Genomic DNA, 19,819 nt, shown 5'->3' with positions numbered 1-19,819 from the left:
TATGTAAAGTGTTTATTCTTTATAATAAGCAACCGTGATGGAAGGAATAAAGGCGGGGCTCCGCTGTGTTCAGATGCGAATTGCAGTATTATGAATTAATGATGCTGGCATGCCCCGCCTTTATTCCTTCCAGCACACCAAACGCACAACTTTCATTGGCTCTGCCGCACTGATGGTCCGTGCAGTTTGGTCATAGTTCGGAAACAGTCGGCATGATACCACGCTATATCTCCCCAAGTATCTGTTTTCTAAAATAGAATTTTCAATGCTGTCTTAAAAACGAACTGCATTTTCTAGGTATATGTTTGATGCAAGGACAAGTAAAAATATTTTTAGGGGCTTCAAAATTATTAAATTTGAATAAAATGATTGGATTCTGTTGTTCTTTTTGTTTGTCATCGCTCTTGACGGTTGTTCACAATGACAATAATAAAATGTTATGTAGCGGCGAATTTAAAACGAACAGGAAAATATCCCGACACGACTGTAGACATGTTCATAATATAACAATAAAAAAATAAGATTGATCGTCAGAGCGATATTGGGGAATATTTCATATTAAGGTTACAAACAAATTCTTTAAAACTTTGTAATCGTTCAAAAGGATAGCTACCAAAAATATGGGAAAAATTAGTTGACGATAATACTGTCAATTCTGATTTTGAAATAAGAGATTTCCAAAAGACATTATAATTAGGTCCCATTGGCTGAGTGGTTAGAGGCAGAGATCCTGGGTGCGATTCCCAGTTGAGACCGTACCCTTTTATTTTTATGTGTCTTGTTGTTTCAGGTTTCGTTTAGGTTTATAAGTATAATCGTCTTCTTCCACGAATATTTCATAACCGCTTTTATTAAACGATTGAGAATTTGGGAATTTTAGGCAATATAATATTTTACCTATCATATTTATCGACCAGTATTAATTATTATTCAGTATTATTAAGTATTTTTCCTACAAGTTTGGATTTTTTCGACTAGTTTTGAAAGTACCGTAATGTAGATATTTCAATTTCAACAATAAACTGTCAGTTTGTCAACTGTCAGTCGGTAAAAAATGTATATTTTTAACATTTCACTAATTTTGATAATAATTGTATATTATATGAGCTGACAAAATCCCATTTTAGAATGCAGGAACAGTAAAAATATTTCGATAAATTCCTTCGAATAAGCGCGACGCCTATAAAAAGATTATGGCCGCATAACGAACAAGCGCGCTATGACGGTTGCGGACAACACACGAACAGGCGCAACATTGCCCGACTAACCAAAGTTTTTGATAGATTATTTTGATTTGATGTGTTTCTATTTTGTGACAACTATCGTCTAACAATGATATCTTTTTATCGTTACAGTGGAAATGTTATTGTGATAAATAATGAATAATAAATATAATATTTTCGTCTTTAAAAAATTGGGGTTATGGATAGTTTAAGAAAAAAATTCTAGCTGGGATCCAGGAGAGGTAAGGATATTATTATGGGTTATTTGGAGTCCTCCGGGACCTAGAACCCGTCCTTACATAACGATCTGAAGTCCGATGACAGCTCTCCTATTGTGCGACCATCTCAGGCAATCCCCACAAGCCACGGGCCACGAGCTACGAGCCGAGGAACAGCGTGATATTTCGATACTTCACAACGCGCGCAGTAAACACTGTACACCGAACACCACAGTCGGGTCGGACGGGGGTATCTCCCCAGAAAGCTATTAACGCAATCAACGAATTAATAAAAACTCATTCTTCGCATTCTCCGACGACTCGCTACAATGGGTATTTAAGAATCCATTCATCTATGACGTATTGATAGGTCCATAATTCATCCGGGAAATAAAGCCGGTGTCGTTAAAAGCCTCCGCGATCACAAAAGGACTCGCGTGAAAGCCTCCAACATCTGTCTGCGCGCAGGAATCCATTTGTATTATTTCACTAGTGGTTTTTTCAAAATTCTTTTAATGAGGATCGCGCGTGGCGAGCAGGAATGTTAACAGACTGCATCTGTAACTGTGTGTATGTTGTATACCATTCCAGAGGTAATCGCAGGCTGCTTGAACCCGGACTGCATTATGCCTTTGTGCTTTATTGCCATTCAATTTCAATAAAACCGCCTGTTTATGGTAATGCTAAAATAATGTTCACGTATTTAGAAGTTTAGTTTAGTTTTTTTAAGTCCATATAAAAATTTTATGATGGTAGAAAGACAATTATAATAGTATTTTAAGTCAATATTCAAAACGCGGTCAAGTTGATCTAATGCCTCAATAGTCGGAATAACACGATACGTTATTGAAGATGGTATCTTAATTACCATATATATCAATTTTGTCAAAGTTTTTAGAAATTCTATGGTCTTCTTATTATGCTAATGAGATAATACATGCATAAAAATAGTTTAGATTATTAGTTTTCGCTAGATTTTTGTCCAGTTCACACTGAACTATCCAGATACTAAATTAGCCTACTAAATATTTTCACAGCCGCGACGGTGGTCGAGGGGTAAGGATCTCGACTAGCAATCTGGTGGTCACGGGTTCAAATCCCGGCGTGCGCAAATGAATTTTATTGATTAATTTTTTGTTATTTCACAAAATACTCATTTAAAATAATATACAGTGTATTTGCGGAGTGGAAGATAATCTCAGTATCGCTCTGGTGAAAAGCAACCATTCAGAATTGAAACGTCTTTAAAATGGCTTTAGCCGTATTTGGTGACCAGATTTGAATAGCCAGGAACCTCCCCACATTCCTCTTCCCCATCTCTTTCCTCTCCCCACTATCTTCAACCTCACAACATACCCCATTTAGGGATGCCATAGTCTCACTGGCTCCAGATCGTTGGGAGCAGTTGGTACTCTTGTGCGGTTTCACTTTAAAAAAAAAAATAAACATTTACTTAAAATTAGTATAAAAAAGTTATCCTCGGCCTAACACTTTACTGAATCAAAATTACATTTACATTGTGTACAATATAAAGAAGACCCATTTGATTCACAACAACCAAAGCACGTCAAAAGGATCTATCGAGGGAACAATGATCCGCACATTATCAAAATTTATTTTATATAAATGGGACCCCTTCACGACACGCCCCTTGAATAACTTTTTAGGGCGTGGGTATAACTGAGCTTCAGTTTGTGAACTCGTTGTAAAGTAATATGCATTGTTATTATGATATAAAAAAAGCAAAAAATGTTTTAAGTTTTATGATTAACGATTTTCAGTTTGGTAATAAAAAGCGGTTTAATTTTTGCCATTTTTACCTTTGAGGTAAAAATAATTTAATCAATTTTATGAAATTTAATCATGAATTGTAATTGAAGGTAAAAAATATAAGGAAAGTTTATTCTGCCATTCATTGTGGCCATTTATCATGTTTAATTTTAGGTAACCTGTGGGCTGTAAAGACTTTGTTTTGCTAAGAAAGAATATTACGTGTATGTAATATTAACTCCTCTTCCAAAAACAAGCTAACGCTTCTATGGAAGAGTAGTATTCAAATCTATCTCTTGATAAATCATCAAATTTCACAGTTAATTTGACGGTTCTGTGAGAGTCCTATTCAAGTTTTGATATTATATTATTATGGGCCAGTTACTTCATAGAACTTAAAAATTAACTTTGAATTTTAAAGAATTGTTCAAATTCTTTGAAACCACCCGCTCCTTAATTTATTTCGTAATGGGCGTAAATACCATGATTATGCATTTATATATTTTTTTATTAAGTGTGTTATGCAATCTGATGAATAGTTATATAATTAGAAACAATCGTTTTTTTAATAGGTGTGAGTAACATATATTAGAGAAACATTTGGTTTCACGAGAAAAATTTAGTTCCTTGCATCCGTTAATCTAAAATGTTCATTTTAAACTCTAAGTTTACTACGGGGATAAATGAAAAGGGGTTAAGGAATAATAAAGGGTGCTTTTAAAATAAGGGGAGTGTCTGCACCGAAAGAGATTTTAGTGAACAAAACGCGTTTCACGCCCTAACTGTTACTTAAAAACCTATAATTTGAGCATTATCAAATAATGAATCGCTTTATTATTCCATTTACAGTAAGCCAGACACGTAAATTTGTCAACTGTAAACCGCTTGGGGTGGAATTGAACTCCTCATTATTTGTGGAGGAGCCGTTCATCCCTTATTGAAGAGGGTTGTTAGAATTGTGCAGTAGGGAAGGTTAGTACCTTCATTCAATACTTTGAAACGAATAATAATGTACATTTAACCAATAAAAGCGATCGAATATGCAGTGTTTTTCATGGTGAGTTTGTCTTACCTCGTACATAGTTTGTTTTACAAATCAATATTTTAATAGTATTACGTAGAAGTGATAACATTGATGATACTATGTTATCTTGCAGTACCACCAACTCATCAAACATAAGTGAATGAACATGCAATAGCGAATAATAAATATCCTGCTAAGCACCGAACCTAGGAAGTAAAAGAAAAATCAGTTTAAACAAGCCAAGAACACCGCATTTATTACCAACCGAGACAGCGTTATAAGTCGACAAATCGGTAATAAACGGCTTAGCGATGCAAAGGAACCGCGATGTTTGGTTTGACGATGCCTGTTTGATATTTACCCATCTTCGGCGGAACAAAGAAACTGTCAATTACCTGGATTTATCTCTCTATCTTGTTTACTCTGGCGATCATTCGGGGATTTGTAACTTGTTTGACGTCTCTCGTCACCTTCTTTGTGCATAGAATGGAATGTTTTTTTGACTATTTAGCTTTGTTTCAGCATCGTTACAAGGGACTTCTAACATCCTTAAGCCAGCAATAACTAGCTGAATGTTGATGGTCCAATAAAACGTTATTTATGTAAATGCAACATTCTATGCAGTTGATAAACATGGTTTATTAAATAAGCCATAAATGACATTGTTATTTTGTTGAAGGCTTCACAAACATCTCCATCTGGGATATAATATATATTTACGATTGACGTGAAATATAAAAAAACACGTAAATAAAAATTTTATCTGGTTGATCGAATTTTGTGTTTTAAATTCGCTATCACCAAATATGGTAATATTGATCATAGTGAAGTGAGCTCATAATGGGATTGAATCAATGATTTCTGAGTAAACACGTTCCGTTTCAGTTAAATAATTGTAATGATTTATATTGCTTTAATATTCTACTAATAGCGGCCGACATAAACCAGGAATTAGGAACTAGGAACTCCTGTTATTGTAAAAAAACCACACTTTCCATTACATCGATGAAAAATGTGTATATATTTAGAGAAGTTATCAATGGGGAATGACGCACTTTGCGTCAACGGTTTGTTCCGGTATGGTTTTAGTTGACCATAAAAACGGATATTTCCTCTGACGCTTATACCGAGAACGCCATTCGAGTTGATGCAATGTCCATTTCGCACTGTAATATCGCAATTACGAAAATCATAAAGTGGAGTGAATCTAGTGTCTAGTACGCATTGTTGTCACAAGCAAAACACAATGAAGTCGTTTTTCGGGTGATAAGTTGTGGTCGTTGTGGTAGTGCGGAATAAAGTGGTTTTCAAGTGATATGTAATACGAGTTTCATAGTTATTAGATACATATTATTATTCTTACTTCTGTGATAACAGAGAAGTACGCTCCTTGACTCTTGATACAGATGTATCGAGATTAACTGACTTGGGTAAATAGTGTTTAATTAACCTTTTATGGGCTATTTCACACATGAAATGTAATAATAAGTAGTAAATTTGCATCTCGTTCCATAGTGAAAGATTGTCTAAAAATTGTGCAGGAGAGATAAAACCATATCTGAATTACCTTAGACTTAGGCTATGTTTGATGAACATATCTGAATTGCCAGGTGCTTTCCGTTCATTCTTTCCCTTTCTCACTCTTTTCCACCATGATCCTTACTCTCAAACATTACCCGATTGAGGATGTCATCGTTTTTCTGCCCATTAGAAAATCAAATTGATAAATTGAATCGAACCTTCGGAGTTCGATACAAATTATTGAGGTTGTAGTACTTTTAACGTGAAGTATTGTTAAAAGGCTGAAAAGCACAAGAATCGGACGTATTCTCGTAACTTGTTACTAGGGAATCATATTTGACCTTTGTAATTTCGGAAGCCTTCTCTGGCCCTAGGCCGACACGGAGCGCGTGATGTGGGCAGCTCTGCTTTTCTCTTCTTCTCATCTCTTTCGCATTCTTCCTCCCTGTTCACCTCCCCGCTGCAACATTCGATGTTCAACCTTTTACCCGTTCCCACTGTTCACAGTTAAGTGAATTTTAGTTTTAACCCTGAACTGAACATTTGGGTTCAAACGTAATGCACCATCGGATTCAAAGATAATATGAATTTCGATTTTTAAAAAATATTACAGAACAGGCAGTAATAAAATAAGTCGTAAATACGATTATTTATTCTTTATCTTTCCACACACTTTCTTCCCTTTTATTATTATTACTCGTATTCATTAGTCAACATTAAGAACTGTAGTCATACTAGGCGAAAATACTAATATTGAATGGACCTACGGAATAGGTACTTTAACGCTGTATAGTTTTATATACCTTATCACTTGTATTATAATGTATTCATTGTCTTAATGAATGAACAAATTTAATGAGTTGGAGAAAATGTGTCACGAATTACCGTTTGAATTGGAATTGCATAAAAACGTCAGGGATTCCATCAAATATATAGCACGATTAAGTGAATTTAATACTTGACTCATGCGACATCACTAGAATATCAACATAATATTATATATGAGACCATATCATAAGAAAACAACGAGTGTGTGATGGGAATTAAATGTGTGGCGTTTCATATCTTCTGCCCACCCCTACATGATGCTTATAAAGTTAGTCAGAACGTCAACATAATATCTTATAGGTAATGCGAAAACCTTTGCAAAAAAGACGAATTTTTGTTTTTTTTACGTACATATTGTATTATAAATAAAATTAAGATTTACCCGAGGAATTAGATCGATTTTCCTGATTGATTTTGTCGGATAAAATAACGAAATAAAAAACAGTACGATGTAGCTTGCGGGTTACGAGGCAGTCAATGGGACGTCGTGTAACAGTTAGCGGCATATCATGTGGTCTGCCCTGCACTCTTGTACCAAACATGGCTAATTTTCGTTTACCAATACTTAACTCGATTGCAGTCATAATGTTTGGTAAGGCCGCGATCGTTACTGCAACGGGTACGTGTGAGAGTTCAATTCTTTACCGTTAAAGCACTACTGCAGTAGTGCGCCTTGCGAGTAATTTCGCTGCATTTTTAAATGTGAACTTAAAAACAACTTTCATGTGAACTTAACTCGGGGAAATTCTTTTATGAAAGTAAATGTTTCAGACATTTTGTGTGGGAGCGATTCGAGGTTAATTGTTTATTAAATGGGTTGACTTCTTTTTGATGTCGAAATACCGTCTCGATTGAGATCGTAATCTTCGAAAATGTATGAAAAAAATGTGTGTATAAAAAGCTTATCTATTATTTGCATGCTGAACATTTTGTCAAACCAAAAAAATAGGTGGAAAATTATTATTAAAATTCATATGTGACGTAGTATCTGATTATGGGAGAGAGTTAGAACAGGAAATAAAGCGAGAGTGAAGTATGTAGAGTGTTAAGATGTGTGTATGTGTGTGTGTGACGTCAGTCGAGGAGGTCCTCGTGACGCCACGAGGTAACGGAGCGGGCGCGCCTCACCGCCCCACGAGGCGGGTAGACTCCTCGCTCGCGTGGAAAGTAGGTGATTTCGTGTGTGTCATAACCATCGCAGTCGGCCAACCAACTTATCCTTCATTCTGTTGCAGATCGCTGACGAAGGAGCATTACCACGCACGGCGCCACCACTGCCCGGGATTCCAGTTTCAAGTGAAAACCACAATTTGAACAATTAACCTACGCGAGTGATTCGTATAGAGAGAACAACGTTACCGTTGTGTGAAGTACCTACGAGTAGTATCGCGCGTAACTAGTGCTACGGTTGGAGTCGCGCAGTAGTACGAATAGCGTAGCTGCGTAGCGCGTAACGGAGTGAGTAGTCCCGGGTAACGCGAGTAGTAGAGCGCCGGCGTTCGGCAGGTCGGCTAGCAGCCAGCAGCTAGCAGCTAACAGCCGCGCTCTTCCACCGCCAAGGGATTACTGGCAAGGCGGGCATTCGCCGAGATAAGGCGCTCAGAGATAATAACATACGGAGGTATAGCCGTGCCATCGCGACACGCGAGCCGCCAATATGTTCGCCATCATGCAAATAGAGAACGAGGACAGGACGCGGGACTTCCGTAGGAAGATGCGCGCCAAGTGCGAGTTTATCTGCAAGTACTGCCAGCGTCGCTTCACCAAGAGCTACAACCTCATGATCCACGAACGCACCCACAAGAGCCCCGAGCTCACCTACTCCTGCGAAGTGTGCGGGAAGACCTTCAAGAGGCAGGACAACCTGCGCCAGCACAGGTCAGTACTTATCCAACACACACCACACCTCCCACACTTTCATACAACTCACTTAACTGTTCCTTTACCTATACATCAAGCATCCGCTTTATTTCTGCTCTCCTGATACTCGCACGTCGTTTAGTGGATTACGTAAATTTATAATGATTTTAATAATAAGAAGTTTTATGTTTGCTAAATTAAAACAAGTGCGTCTGTAATTATAAAAGATGTGAAAATAACTTTAGGAGTGTTAAAAGTTTTCATAAATAACTTATTGGAGCTTATTGGAAAATGAATGAACAATTAATATTATTATTATATTATACAATTATCATCATATTAACATCACAAAGTGTTAAGCGTGCAGAAAAAATTATATTTGAAAAAAAAATGAACAATTAATTATCCAATTATAAATTCAAGTTCATGGAATGAATATACCTATGCAAGATATATTCCATTGCACCACAAATGGGTTACAAGGTAACATGTGTGGTCAGTCTCCGGTCGCTAGGTGGTTTATGTCATAGTCAAATCTTTTCCAGATCACTGGTTCGAATACCAATTTTCTTCAGCTCACTGATATGCATGTAGGCATTATGCAATTATATGATTGGAATTTATTCGTTAATTATATGGCTACGATACAAAAAATAATGAGAAAAGATTGGAAAAATTAATTAAAATTTCCTAAAAGATAACTATCCGAATAATTGTAGTGAACATAAATGAATCATACGTAATAATAACACTGAAATAGGAAATTTGAAAAAAACTGACAGATAACGGCAAAGCTTTGAAATTATAATTAGCTTTTATTGTTGCTTTGTTTAATGATTATGTCGAAAGAAAAATACAACGTGCGTGAATAGTGAAACAAAAAAAGGTTTTGACACAAAGCACCGCGGAAGGTAAAAGGTCATCACCGGAGAGCGATCAGGCGCGCATAAAAAGGCAACAGTAATATTTCCATACGCCAACACGTCGCGTCGTGATCACCTTTCTCATCTCCCTCGCTTCATCCTCCTCGCGGACCGTTAGGGATATTACACACTGTTATATCGAGTGGTTAGTTAATAACGCAAACGTGATTGTCAAAACCCGGATAGTATTCCGCTAACTGCTCGTGCTGTTATGGAAGCCTGGTACCGGCCTCTGCAAATACCAGGAGGACATCTAGCACGAGGTATTACGTGCGTGTTACTAGGTATTTATGGCGTGACTTTGTCTAGCAACTGAATGATTAGTCTGGGCAGATAGCTTTGGCATTTACTATTCGGCTTCCAACTCTTGAGACTCAAAGACTCTGAAGACTCAATTAACAACTCAAAATCAAATGTGAAGGTTTTCTCACGCGGGCTATTATATAAACCACCACATAGTATATCACACTCAAATATTTAGCTAAACAATTGTACAGAGTAAAAGTGAACATTGAAATAACTGAAATGAATTATAAAACTATTATTTAGGATCATGAACGCGTTTGAGATTTATGTTCAAACACGTTTAACTATCCATCGGTTGACGTTTGCCTTATTACAACGAGGAAACAAAACATGGCATTCAATAGCTACCTACAAACAACGAGTCGTAATGACATACCAGTTGGTATATGCCGTTGCAAAGGTGAGTTTATTCTCATGAACGAGACGCGATGCGATAGTGTTAAAGATTTCCACCCAGCTGAAATAAATGCACCTAGACACTTCCTACTTTGTAAGAATGGCACAATGTCTCTGAAAAGGGGAAACATAAATCCATATCTTACACAAAACTCAAAGAAAACTTTTATCTTAAAAATTGACTTCCGAAGACGTTTATGAAAATTTTGGAACCCTTTCATACCCGTATCTCCCCAAACAATGAAATCGAAAATGCTATATTTCTAAAAGTTTAATTTTAAAATGTGTCAATGAGTTAGCTTCGGTTTTTGGTTTATCCCTTTAAAAACGTTGAAGTTTGACACTAATCCCGCTTGCGTGACTAATTCCTGCCAGAATGTTCCCGGAACGGAGCTTTGTGGCATTTTCGGACCTTGCGCTTAGGAGAACAGAAACGACAATAGATCAGGATAGCACGAAAGGCTTTTACCGATTTATTGCTACGTATCTTTCAAATGTGCAATCATAAAGCCTACCTTATAACAATAAAAAGAAATTATCAAAATTTTGACCTAATTATATCATATCAATATATACCACATATTATATATATAGACCATCAAATATAACTACGTTTAAAATTACTTAGAAAAATAACCAGCCTCTGCAAACAACATCTGTTATCAAATTAAAGCATTTAATATTTTATAAAACTTCTTAAAAACCAGCTGAAAATAAATATTCATAAGTAATATATAAATAATAAGAGTGAAAATAACTTTATACACTATGTACATATTACAACATCTTTTCACGCAAAAAAGAAAAGCACAGCACGCATGAACCAACAAAAAACGAACAAAACACTGTCATTACCAGGAGTTCATAAAATCCCACGGGTATTTGTCTTGCTTTCCCCGTCAGTTTTGGTGAGATTTAATTGCATTTCAGTTGCAATTCATGTCACGATCCACTGAGCACTTACGGCTCGCACATTCCGCCTCGGTCTTCCAAATTTCCACCAAACCCTTTCCCGTAACGAAATATTTTGACTGGATGACACTTTGCAAGGACTTAACACGCTTAAATAACCACCTGCACTTTAATTAACTAACTCACACCAGCAAAATCCTAACAATGGTCACCCCCATAACACAAAGAGGTCCCTTATTCTATTATTAAGAAATATTTCCCCAAAACCTTCAGTACTCCGAAGATTTATTTTAAGTTAACTTTTGTACATCCCTTTAATGATTGTTTATTAAATTTTTCCACTGACTTGTTAGTTCTCAATGCTTTGCAAAAGTTAATCTCGTTTCTTTTAATTTAATTAAATTGAATTTGATTTTGAGAAAGCAGTGTTTCTGAATTCTGATGCTACTTTTGAAATATAATATTAAGAAATCCATTTAATGGAAAGGCGCATCCTTAATGGATTAAAACATTTGAAGCAACCAGATCAATGATATTGTGTAAAATATTGATTTACTGATAATTACGGTATTGGGACGGTAGAAATTCACTTTGCAGTTCCTTTTTTGTTGAATTCATTGATATTGATATTGCGCCACAAATGTGTGCCTTTCCTTTTAAATACGGTCTTGAGACTACTGGTGGTGCGATTGTCATCAAAGAGACATTTTTCCACTTGCCTGTTGTAGATGTAGTCAATGCTTGTGGCGGTGAGTGGGAGGGGGACAGCAACATTCCTCGATCCCAAGCGGCGGTCTCTCTCTAACACATAGAGTAAGAACTTTACTTTTTTTATTTCTCTTTTATTTTCTATTCGGAACCGGAACTTGTGACACACAGGAGAATTTGATAAATGCTCTGCCTTTTTATAGCTTCCAACTTATTGAAAGCTCTTTGCAATGTCAAATCAATGCAAAACCCTCTTTGTCTTTGGTTGTATAAATTATTTCCAACAATAATTTGTCGAAATCCAAGTTCCGGCACTGAAATACTACCCACTATGATTAATCATGAATGAAGGAGGTCCACCAACAATACAAAGAACAACAATGCACAGTGTTAGAACTAAGTATCCATAACAAATAGGTAACGTGGTGAATTGATTAATGGAATCCGATAGTTGTACTAAAATTTTGGACAAATCTTCATCTGGTTTCTTTGGTACCTACCTTTTAAAAGCTTGGACTGGAATTGAATCTTCTCTTTTCAAAATTTATAACCACCATCACAAAATGAGAGGTTGCACCAAATAACGATTAATTAATTTTACAGGAGCAACAAAAACTGGATTGATAAATTTTTTTTCTGTACTAATATATATTTTCGCTTACAGAACCATACACAGTTCATCATCTAAAGACAGTGGCTACAGTTCGTATTCAAAATATAATTAAAACAATGGCAGTAGTGCTTTATTAAGTATCAAAAATATAAGATTTAATATATTTACACTTACCTAACATCAGTATTATTACATCATTAACTATTTGTGTTTATTGTAACGTTAAGTTCATAAAAATGAAACACATCATACATCATTTTATTGACGTATTCATTACGCTTTTTATAAATGTACAGTAAGGTAACATTTACTAATTGAAATAGAAAAACGAACTGTGCCAGGAATCGTCCGAACATCATGAGAAGAAACTTGCCCAAAGGATCGGATTTGTACTTCCCGGCAGGATATAAAGGAGTGTCACCCTATTAAATGGACGTGCCTATTTAATAGGATATTAGACAAAAAAACTGATAAAAAGTTTACGAAACAAACAATTCTTAATGAGCACATAAGCAATCAACATTGTTTACTTTCATAATCAAGTGATTCTTTCAGTTTAGAACTGTAACAAGAAAGGTGTGTCTTATTACTGAATCATAAATGATATATCCGCTTTATTTTAAGGCTTTTGACAAGCTTATTTGATAAAGTTTGGTTTTTGATTTGCTTATAATCTTATTAAGCTTCGGCTCTAAGAAAATAATCGATGCTTTTTATCAGTATTTTTGCCTAAGGAGAAGCCATAAATTGTGATCTTGAAGGACCTTTTAAGGGGTTATATAATATATCATATTATAATCTCCATTTTTAAATTTTTGATCTTATGTTGAGTTGTAGAATTATTTTCCTAAAAGCAATATTAACGTAGGATTTATATTTATATCTACTATTCAGAAATATCATGTTTATTGGGATAAGAAATACTACGATATATCTATGAGTTTTAATTAAATATTTCAGTCTGTGAAAAACGCTTTTTGTGATGAATGATATACTACATACTTTTGCTAATAAATGATATTTTCTTTAAAGTCTCTCAGTTTAAAACTTAAAGCGTTTTCCACCGCTGTATGATTCTGTTAATGCCTACATATTTATATTCCACAATTAATGTTTTCCTTAAAATAAGTAATTTGTAAATAAATATTATATTTAATTTGAACGACTTGAGTTTAGGAGGGAGAATATTTGATAAATTTTATTAAAAACGTAAGGCTCCCTTCAATAACAAAATATCAATGAAACAGCATTGTCTACATTTTCATATAATGTTATATTTTTTATTGGAAAATGATTAACATTAAAACATAATGTCCCCTCGCCATAACAATAACATATATCATAGAATTACATTTTTGCCGCTAAGAATCTTGAAATCTATAATATTGCCTTATTTTACTAGTAATAACAAATCCATCAGTACGTAATGGGATTTATGCTAAGTGCAGTATGAAGGTACTACTAATATTTAAGTATATAAATAGTGGAATAACTGATTTTATGCTATTTTTATAATTATTATCTTATTGAACAATACTATTTAAGGAATTCCACTAGAAATAAAATCATCGCTTATCTGTTTGACCTGTGAAGAATTTTGATAAAATATTCTTTAACCACTTTAATATTTTTTTGCTGTGTTTAAATTTTCCTCCGATTTTATATGATTGGTTTGAGAATATAACATAAAAAAAACTGAAGAAAGAAAAAATATACAAGGCAGGTTATTATATAAATCATATTATTGTTTATGGCTAAAGCCTTAAGCAATAAAAATAACATAAATGTTATACTAGATTAATATAAATGTTATACTAAAACTTTGGAAACATCACTAGTCCTGAGAGTCAAAGTTGGATATGTGGAAATAGTTTTTGAAAATAAAATCTAATTTATTTTGATCGAAATATCATAATGCATGTTAAACAAATTTAATGTGGTACCATTTCTGCATATCAGAAATAAACTATCACCGATAAAAAAAACTGATTACTAATTAATATAACCTTATGAAAAAAGTAAGAACTTTTTATTGTAAATAAACATATTACTATTATTGGCAGCTGTAATTTTTAAAAAGAGACAAAAAACTCATTTATTGAAACTATCTAACAAGTAAATCTTTTTATTCCTCAATATTTTTCTAACAAACAATAGAGAATTACATTTTTTTCTGCAAAAGAAATTGTTTAATACACACTTTCTTATTAAAACACTTTCTTTTGTATATTAATTTATATAAAATGGAAGAATTTACACAAAAAACTAAAAACATTTATGAAAATTCAAATATCTTAATAGAGTTTTCTGTTTCTTTTACGGAAGTATATATTTAATACCTATAAAAATATTTTGGACGAGAGCATCAATAATAAAAAACATATTGATTATGATTAATGCTTTTACATTGAATAGGATATTATTTATGTAGATTACGGTATATTAGGTAGTTAAATAGAAATAAAAAATATATTATCTATTAACTCATCTTTTATTTACCCAACCTGAAAATAAGATGAATATTTTAAAACGATGTCTTGATTCTGCAAAACCACAAATGATTCTCAATGGTAATATGGGAGTAAGCATTTATAATATGATAATGTCACTTGTTAATCTGACATGAAAAGTAATTCCTTTCACGCTTTTATTTACAAAGACATAAATAGCTTAATTATGAGGCTTCAAGTATTAATAGAAGGTAAATAAGTATGTGTATAAAATGGTAAATAAGTTGATGATAAAAGTGGTTTGGGTCTTTGATGAATATATTTCGGACTTGTGGACATAGATGGCGTCAGAATATCACTAAAAGTAAAGAGACTAGTTTTAAATATTTAATCCAATATTGAAATAATCCATTAATTCTCTATGATCATAGAGAAGTGTAAATTAATCCTCCAACTCAACGATCATCAAATTTTACTTTTGTACAAGTCACTGCTAAAGCAGTATCACGAGTCTACAATACTTTTAAAATCGCCCTGAAAAAAAAACAGTAATTCAGAATAAAGAGTAAAATATTGTGGATTCTTTTTTATGTTGGATCTAGCCAAGTGTAAATGCATAAACTTCAAATTATTACTATTTATGTATGTTACTACATTTTGCATTCAAATAACTTTAAAACTTATTAAACTGATTTTCTCGAAAGTACCAACTTACTACTAAGTACTTAGCTGGCGCTAACAACTTGTCGAAACTTGAAGTCAGTTGAAAGGTCATGCATGGAGGTTGCAATATTGATTAAGTGCTACCTTACATCATCCTACCAAATGGCTATACATGTCTAGACTGCAGACAACAGGTTGCTGAAATCTGAGCCTTCGTCATATTAAATTACTTAAATATGTTATTAAACTCAACCTGATGCGAAGTATTCTTCACAAGTCTCTAAAACAAGTCGTTACGTTCTAGGAAAACAAGATCTAGAATACATGACCTTTCATAATCTCGACTAGAGCCCGAATAACAGATGAGTAAATACGAGACGGTGTATCAATGAGAATGAAACAAGGAGTGTGTGCCAGGACAGAGATGTCTGGCATTACGTTCTGTCTTCTCTGCCAAACCTTGCAAATCCACAGGCCCTGTTGAGAAATAACGTGGTTGATTGTGTACCTGGTTTTTCGAAGTTAATGCTTTGGTTATGTATACTAATGTTACCTCCCGAAACGGCTGCAAAAGACATTGGTTAGTAGTGAAATAAATATAAAAATGATTAGTAATCGAGGTGGTTGGAGAGCTAACCAAATGAGCATGGATATTATGGCGAACGTTTTTGTATTGTTTTGTTTTTACATAAGCAGCACACTGGAGAACCTGAGGAAAAAAATTCCCTCAGTGCCTATGTCATCTTTGGGGATGCTGTGTGTAAGGTTTTTTATGGAAAGGAAGGAGAGGAAGTTATGGGAAGGAAACAAGTATGAGGGTTGAATGGGAATCAGGGGTACAATGTGTCCAGGAGAGACGGACGTGTGATTCCATCCCTCCCACTGCGATACTAGGCAATGGGTCGAGAGAGTCCGGCTGGAGAAGTCAAAAGGTCTCCTTCAACGAATATCTCGACTAGATTCACCCGCCACACAGTAGGTGGGCAAACACATTCGCCGGCAAAAAGTAACACCCAATGAACACGGGCACCCTTGTTAAGTCACCTTTTGGGGTGAATTTGGTGTTGGTTATCCAATAAATGGTTCCCGGGGCGGCGGTACCCTTACCCGCCTCCAAAATTGAATTGAATTGAAAGGTGTTTGTGTCAGTATTTAACTTCATAACTCATGAATACTATGAGCTAAAAGTAGATAGATAATCAATTCCCATTCACGGTAGTTTTGATGCTATTTGCTACAAAACATGATTCACCGACCGGTATTTTTAATTGACAATAAACATTTTTCATGATCTTTCTTAATAATTATACAGCCTATAATATCTGACATGATGTCGTGCCATTCTTAACAAAACCACAAGTCATCCTAATTTTTTTAACTTGTCAAATGTCAGGAAACTTTTTTTCTTAGAAACCCCAGGTAATTATTATTAAGAGGCTGTAGCAGGTAGCCACTTAACAACTCTGAAGATACTTATCGAGTGATTCTGTGAGTCTTCTCCGAATAAAGTTTGGCTCCTGGACAATTTAAATTTAATATTACCTCCTTTGTTTGCCTCATTTGTGCGAATAAAATTATCATAATTCTTATCTGACGCTTGGTCCAGATGAAAAAGGCCGGCTTTTGAGATGTTACACGATATGTAAGAATAATGTATTTTTATAGATGAGAGAAAGATGTTTACATATACCATACTATACTTTCATGCCGGATAGAATAGGTTAGTTACAATGTCTCCGATAAAATAAACAAATATTGTAAACTTATCGACATATTTGGTGTTAATAACTTTGAGAGTTTCAAAAGGCAACTAATTTTAGACCTTTTTGCTAAGTATTAACTTGTAGTATTTATTAGCTTTAAAAAAAAGGTCAAGCCTTCATACTTTGATTTACTTTACCATATTATTTTCTAATTACCTTATGAGTAAATTATATTTAGCTATTTTATCCATGTACATGTTACACTTATATACATATACTGTCAACTTACTATGTAAAAGCCCAATAGGGCGTTAATAAATAAATAAATAAATAATCATTTAAGAAATTTTGCACAAATTATTAATAGTTGTGAAAATCACCCAACTTGAACTTCTTTACGCATCTGACTGCTGTAACTAAAAAAGTGATTACAAAACAGCACTGACTTTGATTTTCCATACATAATATATTCACTGTCCCAACTTAAAAATGTTATAGGCTTCACTGTTTAGGAATGGCAAAATTCTAGATGGGAAGCATATTGTATAACGGGTTAAGGCGATGCCATACGTAGTAATGCAAAATAATGTGTTTTTGGTTTGAAAATTTGGTCGCTTAGAAATGTTTCAGATACATTCATTAAATACTGCGAGTAGAATACATCTTGGCCTTTAAAACAATCAATTATTTTTAGATAAGTCTTTTTATAGGCCCAGAAAAAAATAATGTATAAGGCCTATGAAAACTGCTTTAAAGTGCAAAATCTCCTACTTACGAACCCATTATCGGTTATGATTTTATTGTATAATGTGGCAAATTAAGTTATTTATAAAATGATCGAAAAAAAATTATGCTTGAACATCCACAAAATAAAATAAAAGGCACTTTTTGGCCATGTTTTTTTCTAGCATAAATCAAAACAGCTGGATGGTGTTAAGCGGGAATTTAAACCTTATCGCCATCTACGTAAGGGTTGTTATTGATAGCGGCTCAATTTAAAATATTATACGACGTAGTGCATCGCTTTTATAGGCTAGGGTTAATATTACTTTAAAATGCTTTATAGGTATGACCTTAAAGTTATTATTATTCCAATAAAACGAAAAAAAAGAAACACACTTATCCGTTTTTCTTGAAGGTTCTCAGGAAATTGGTTAATTTATACAATTTCAAACAGAATGAATAAATCGTCGTTTATAAACGAAACGAAAGTAAGATACTGTGATTGGTTCAGATAGCACTTAAACGGCTACCTCACTGGTTGGCCGGTAACGTGCATTAATAATGGGGACGATTTTATGCCAAAGTCCTGCTGCGTATACTAGCACACGTGTGTTTTCATGAATTTATGTTGTTTTGCAAACTTACGTATTTAAATTGGATTGAGATGTTTTATCACCGAACCGAGTGGGAGACCTTAATGATAACCGACAAAATCGAGGTATGCACGACGTTTAAATAGTAAATTTGAGAATTAATTAAGTAAGAATTAAAAAATACTGGTATTTATGTTAGAAGGTGAACATTTAAAATGAAAAATACAATAAAAATTAAATATAATTCCTTAATCTCTTCTTTGTATTTCCTTCCTTTCGAAAATTTCTTCCGAATCACTAAAAATTAGAATAGTTTTATGTGAAATACCGCATAATATTGACAACTGCCAGAAGTCAGTGGGATTATGGCATCCCGTATTCGGGGGATTATGCGAAGCTAATGGTGGCGAAGTTGGGAGATGTGAAGAGAAGGGGAAGAGGAATATGAAGTACCTGCCTATCAAGACCCAGAAATAAAAACTATAAACCGCCATAAATTATGCCTCCGTGGTCGAGGGGTAAGGCTCTATCCGGAAGTCACGGGTTAAAATCCTGGCGTGCGCGGGCAAACATGATTGAATAAATTTGTATTATTTCGCAATTCATTGATAAAAAAAATAATCTTATTCTTCTAAATACAAAAGTTGGGCCTGCCTATGTATGCACTCGCAAATCTCGAAAAGTAGTTAACCGTTTGACTGTTTTTTTTTGGTTGGTTTGAATGGTGGAAAAAAGTTGAGGACGCCCGTAGAATACTTCACGTAATATCTCTGCACCAGAATGAGACACGTAGTCGAATTAAAGTCCATATAAAAACCACCCCCATCCCTCTTTCCAAACCCTTATTTTGATACATCATGTTAAAATTTCGCACATTTAACATTCGAAGTTCACAATAAGAGGATCCTTAGTGTTTCCATCTGAAATCTCTCTCGTGAAGAAAAACTCAGAATGAAGACCAGGCCTTGCCAGGGACGTGAAATATCGTCGACTTTTTTGATAAAATTAAAGACTAAAGCACTAAGCTCAACAAAGCTCTAAGTTCAAAGTCCAAAGATTGAAGACATATTCAAAGCTCAAATATTAAAGCTCAAAGTTCAAAAACCAAAGCCTAGAACTCAAAATTTGAAACACAAAGCTTGAAGAACAAAGTTCAAAGTTCGTAGCTCAAAGTTAGAAAATCAAAGCTCAAAGGTCGAAATAAATTCTGAGAGCATAAAGCCCAAAGCTCAAAGCTCTAAGCCCAAAGCTCGAAACTCAAAAGTTCAAATAAAATTTCAAAAGCTTAAAACCTAAAGCTCTAAGCTCAAATCCCAAAGCTCAATGTTCCAAACTCAAGTCCCGAAAATCAAAGGTCGAATCTCAAATCTCCAAGTTCTAAGGCC

General features: G+C 34.4%; 1 protein-coding gene across 2 annotated transcripts in view; it reads left to right on the top strand.

The window, feature by feature from the left end:
- Positions 1-14,656, top strand: part of drm (odd-skipped family member drumstick) — a 33,776-nt gene extending 19,120 nt beyond the window's left edge. The window contains exons 2-4 of one of the 2 annotated variants that reach the window (XM_089649307.1): positions 7,820-8,462; positions 11,710-11,794; positions 12,354-14,655. In XM_089649307.1, the coding sequence (XP_089505433.1) occupies positions 8,242-8,462; positions 11,710-11,734 (246 nt within the window). In that variant the 5' untranslated portion in view covers positions 7,820-8,241 and the 3' untranslated portion in view covers positions 11,735-11,794; positions 12,354-14,655. Of the gene's footprint in view, positions 1-7,819; positions 8,463-11,709; positions 11,795-12,353 lie in introns of both variants that reach the window. The other variant, XM_089649218.1, reaches the window with a different exon arrangement.
- Positions 14,657-19,819: the final 5,163 nt, after the last annotated feature.

Source organism: Hesperophylax consimilis, chromosome 1, assembly GCF_061612785.1.
Source record: "Hesperophylax consimilis isolate HC1 chromosome 1, BYU_Hcon_1.0, whole genome shotgun sequence".
In the NCBI taxonomy this organism is placed as follows: domain Eukaryota; kingdom Metazoa; phylum Arthropoda; class Insecta; order Trichoptera; family Limnephilidae; genus Hesperophylax; species Hesperophylax consimilis.
The sequence above is the reverse complement of the archived record's forward strand: the minus strand, read 5'-3'. Positions and strand labels throughout refer to the sequence as shown.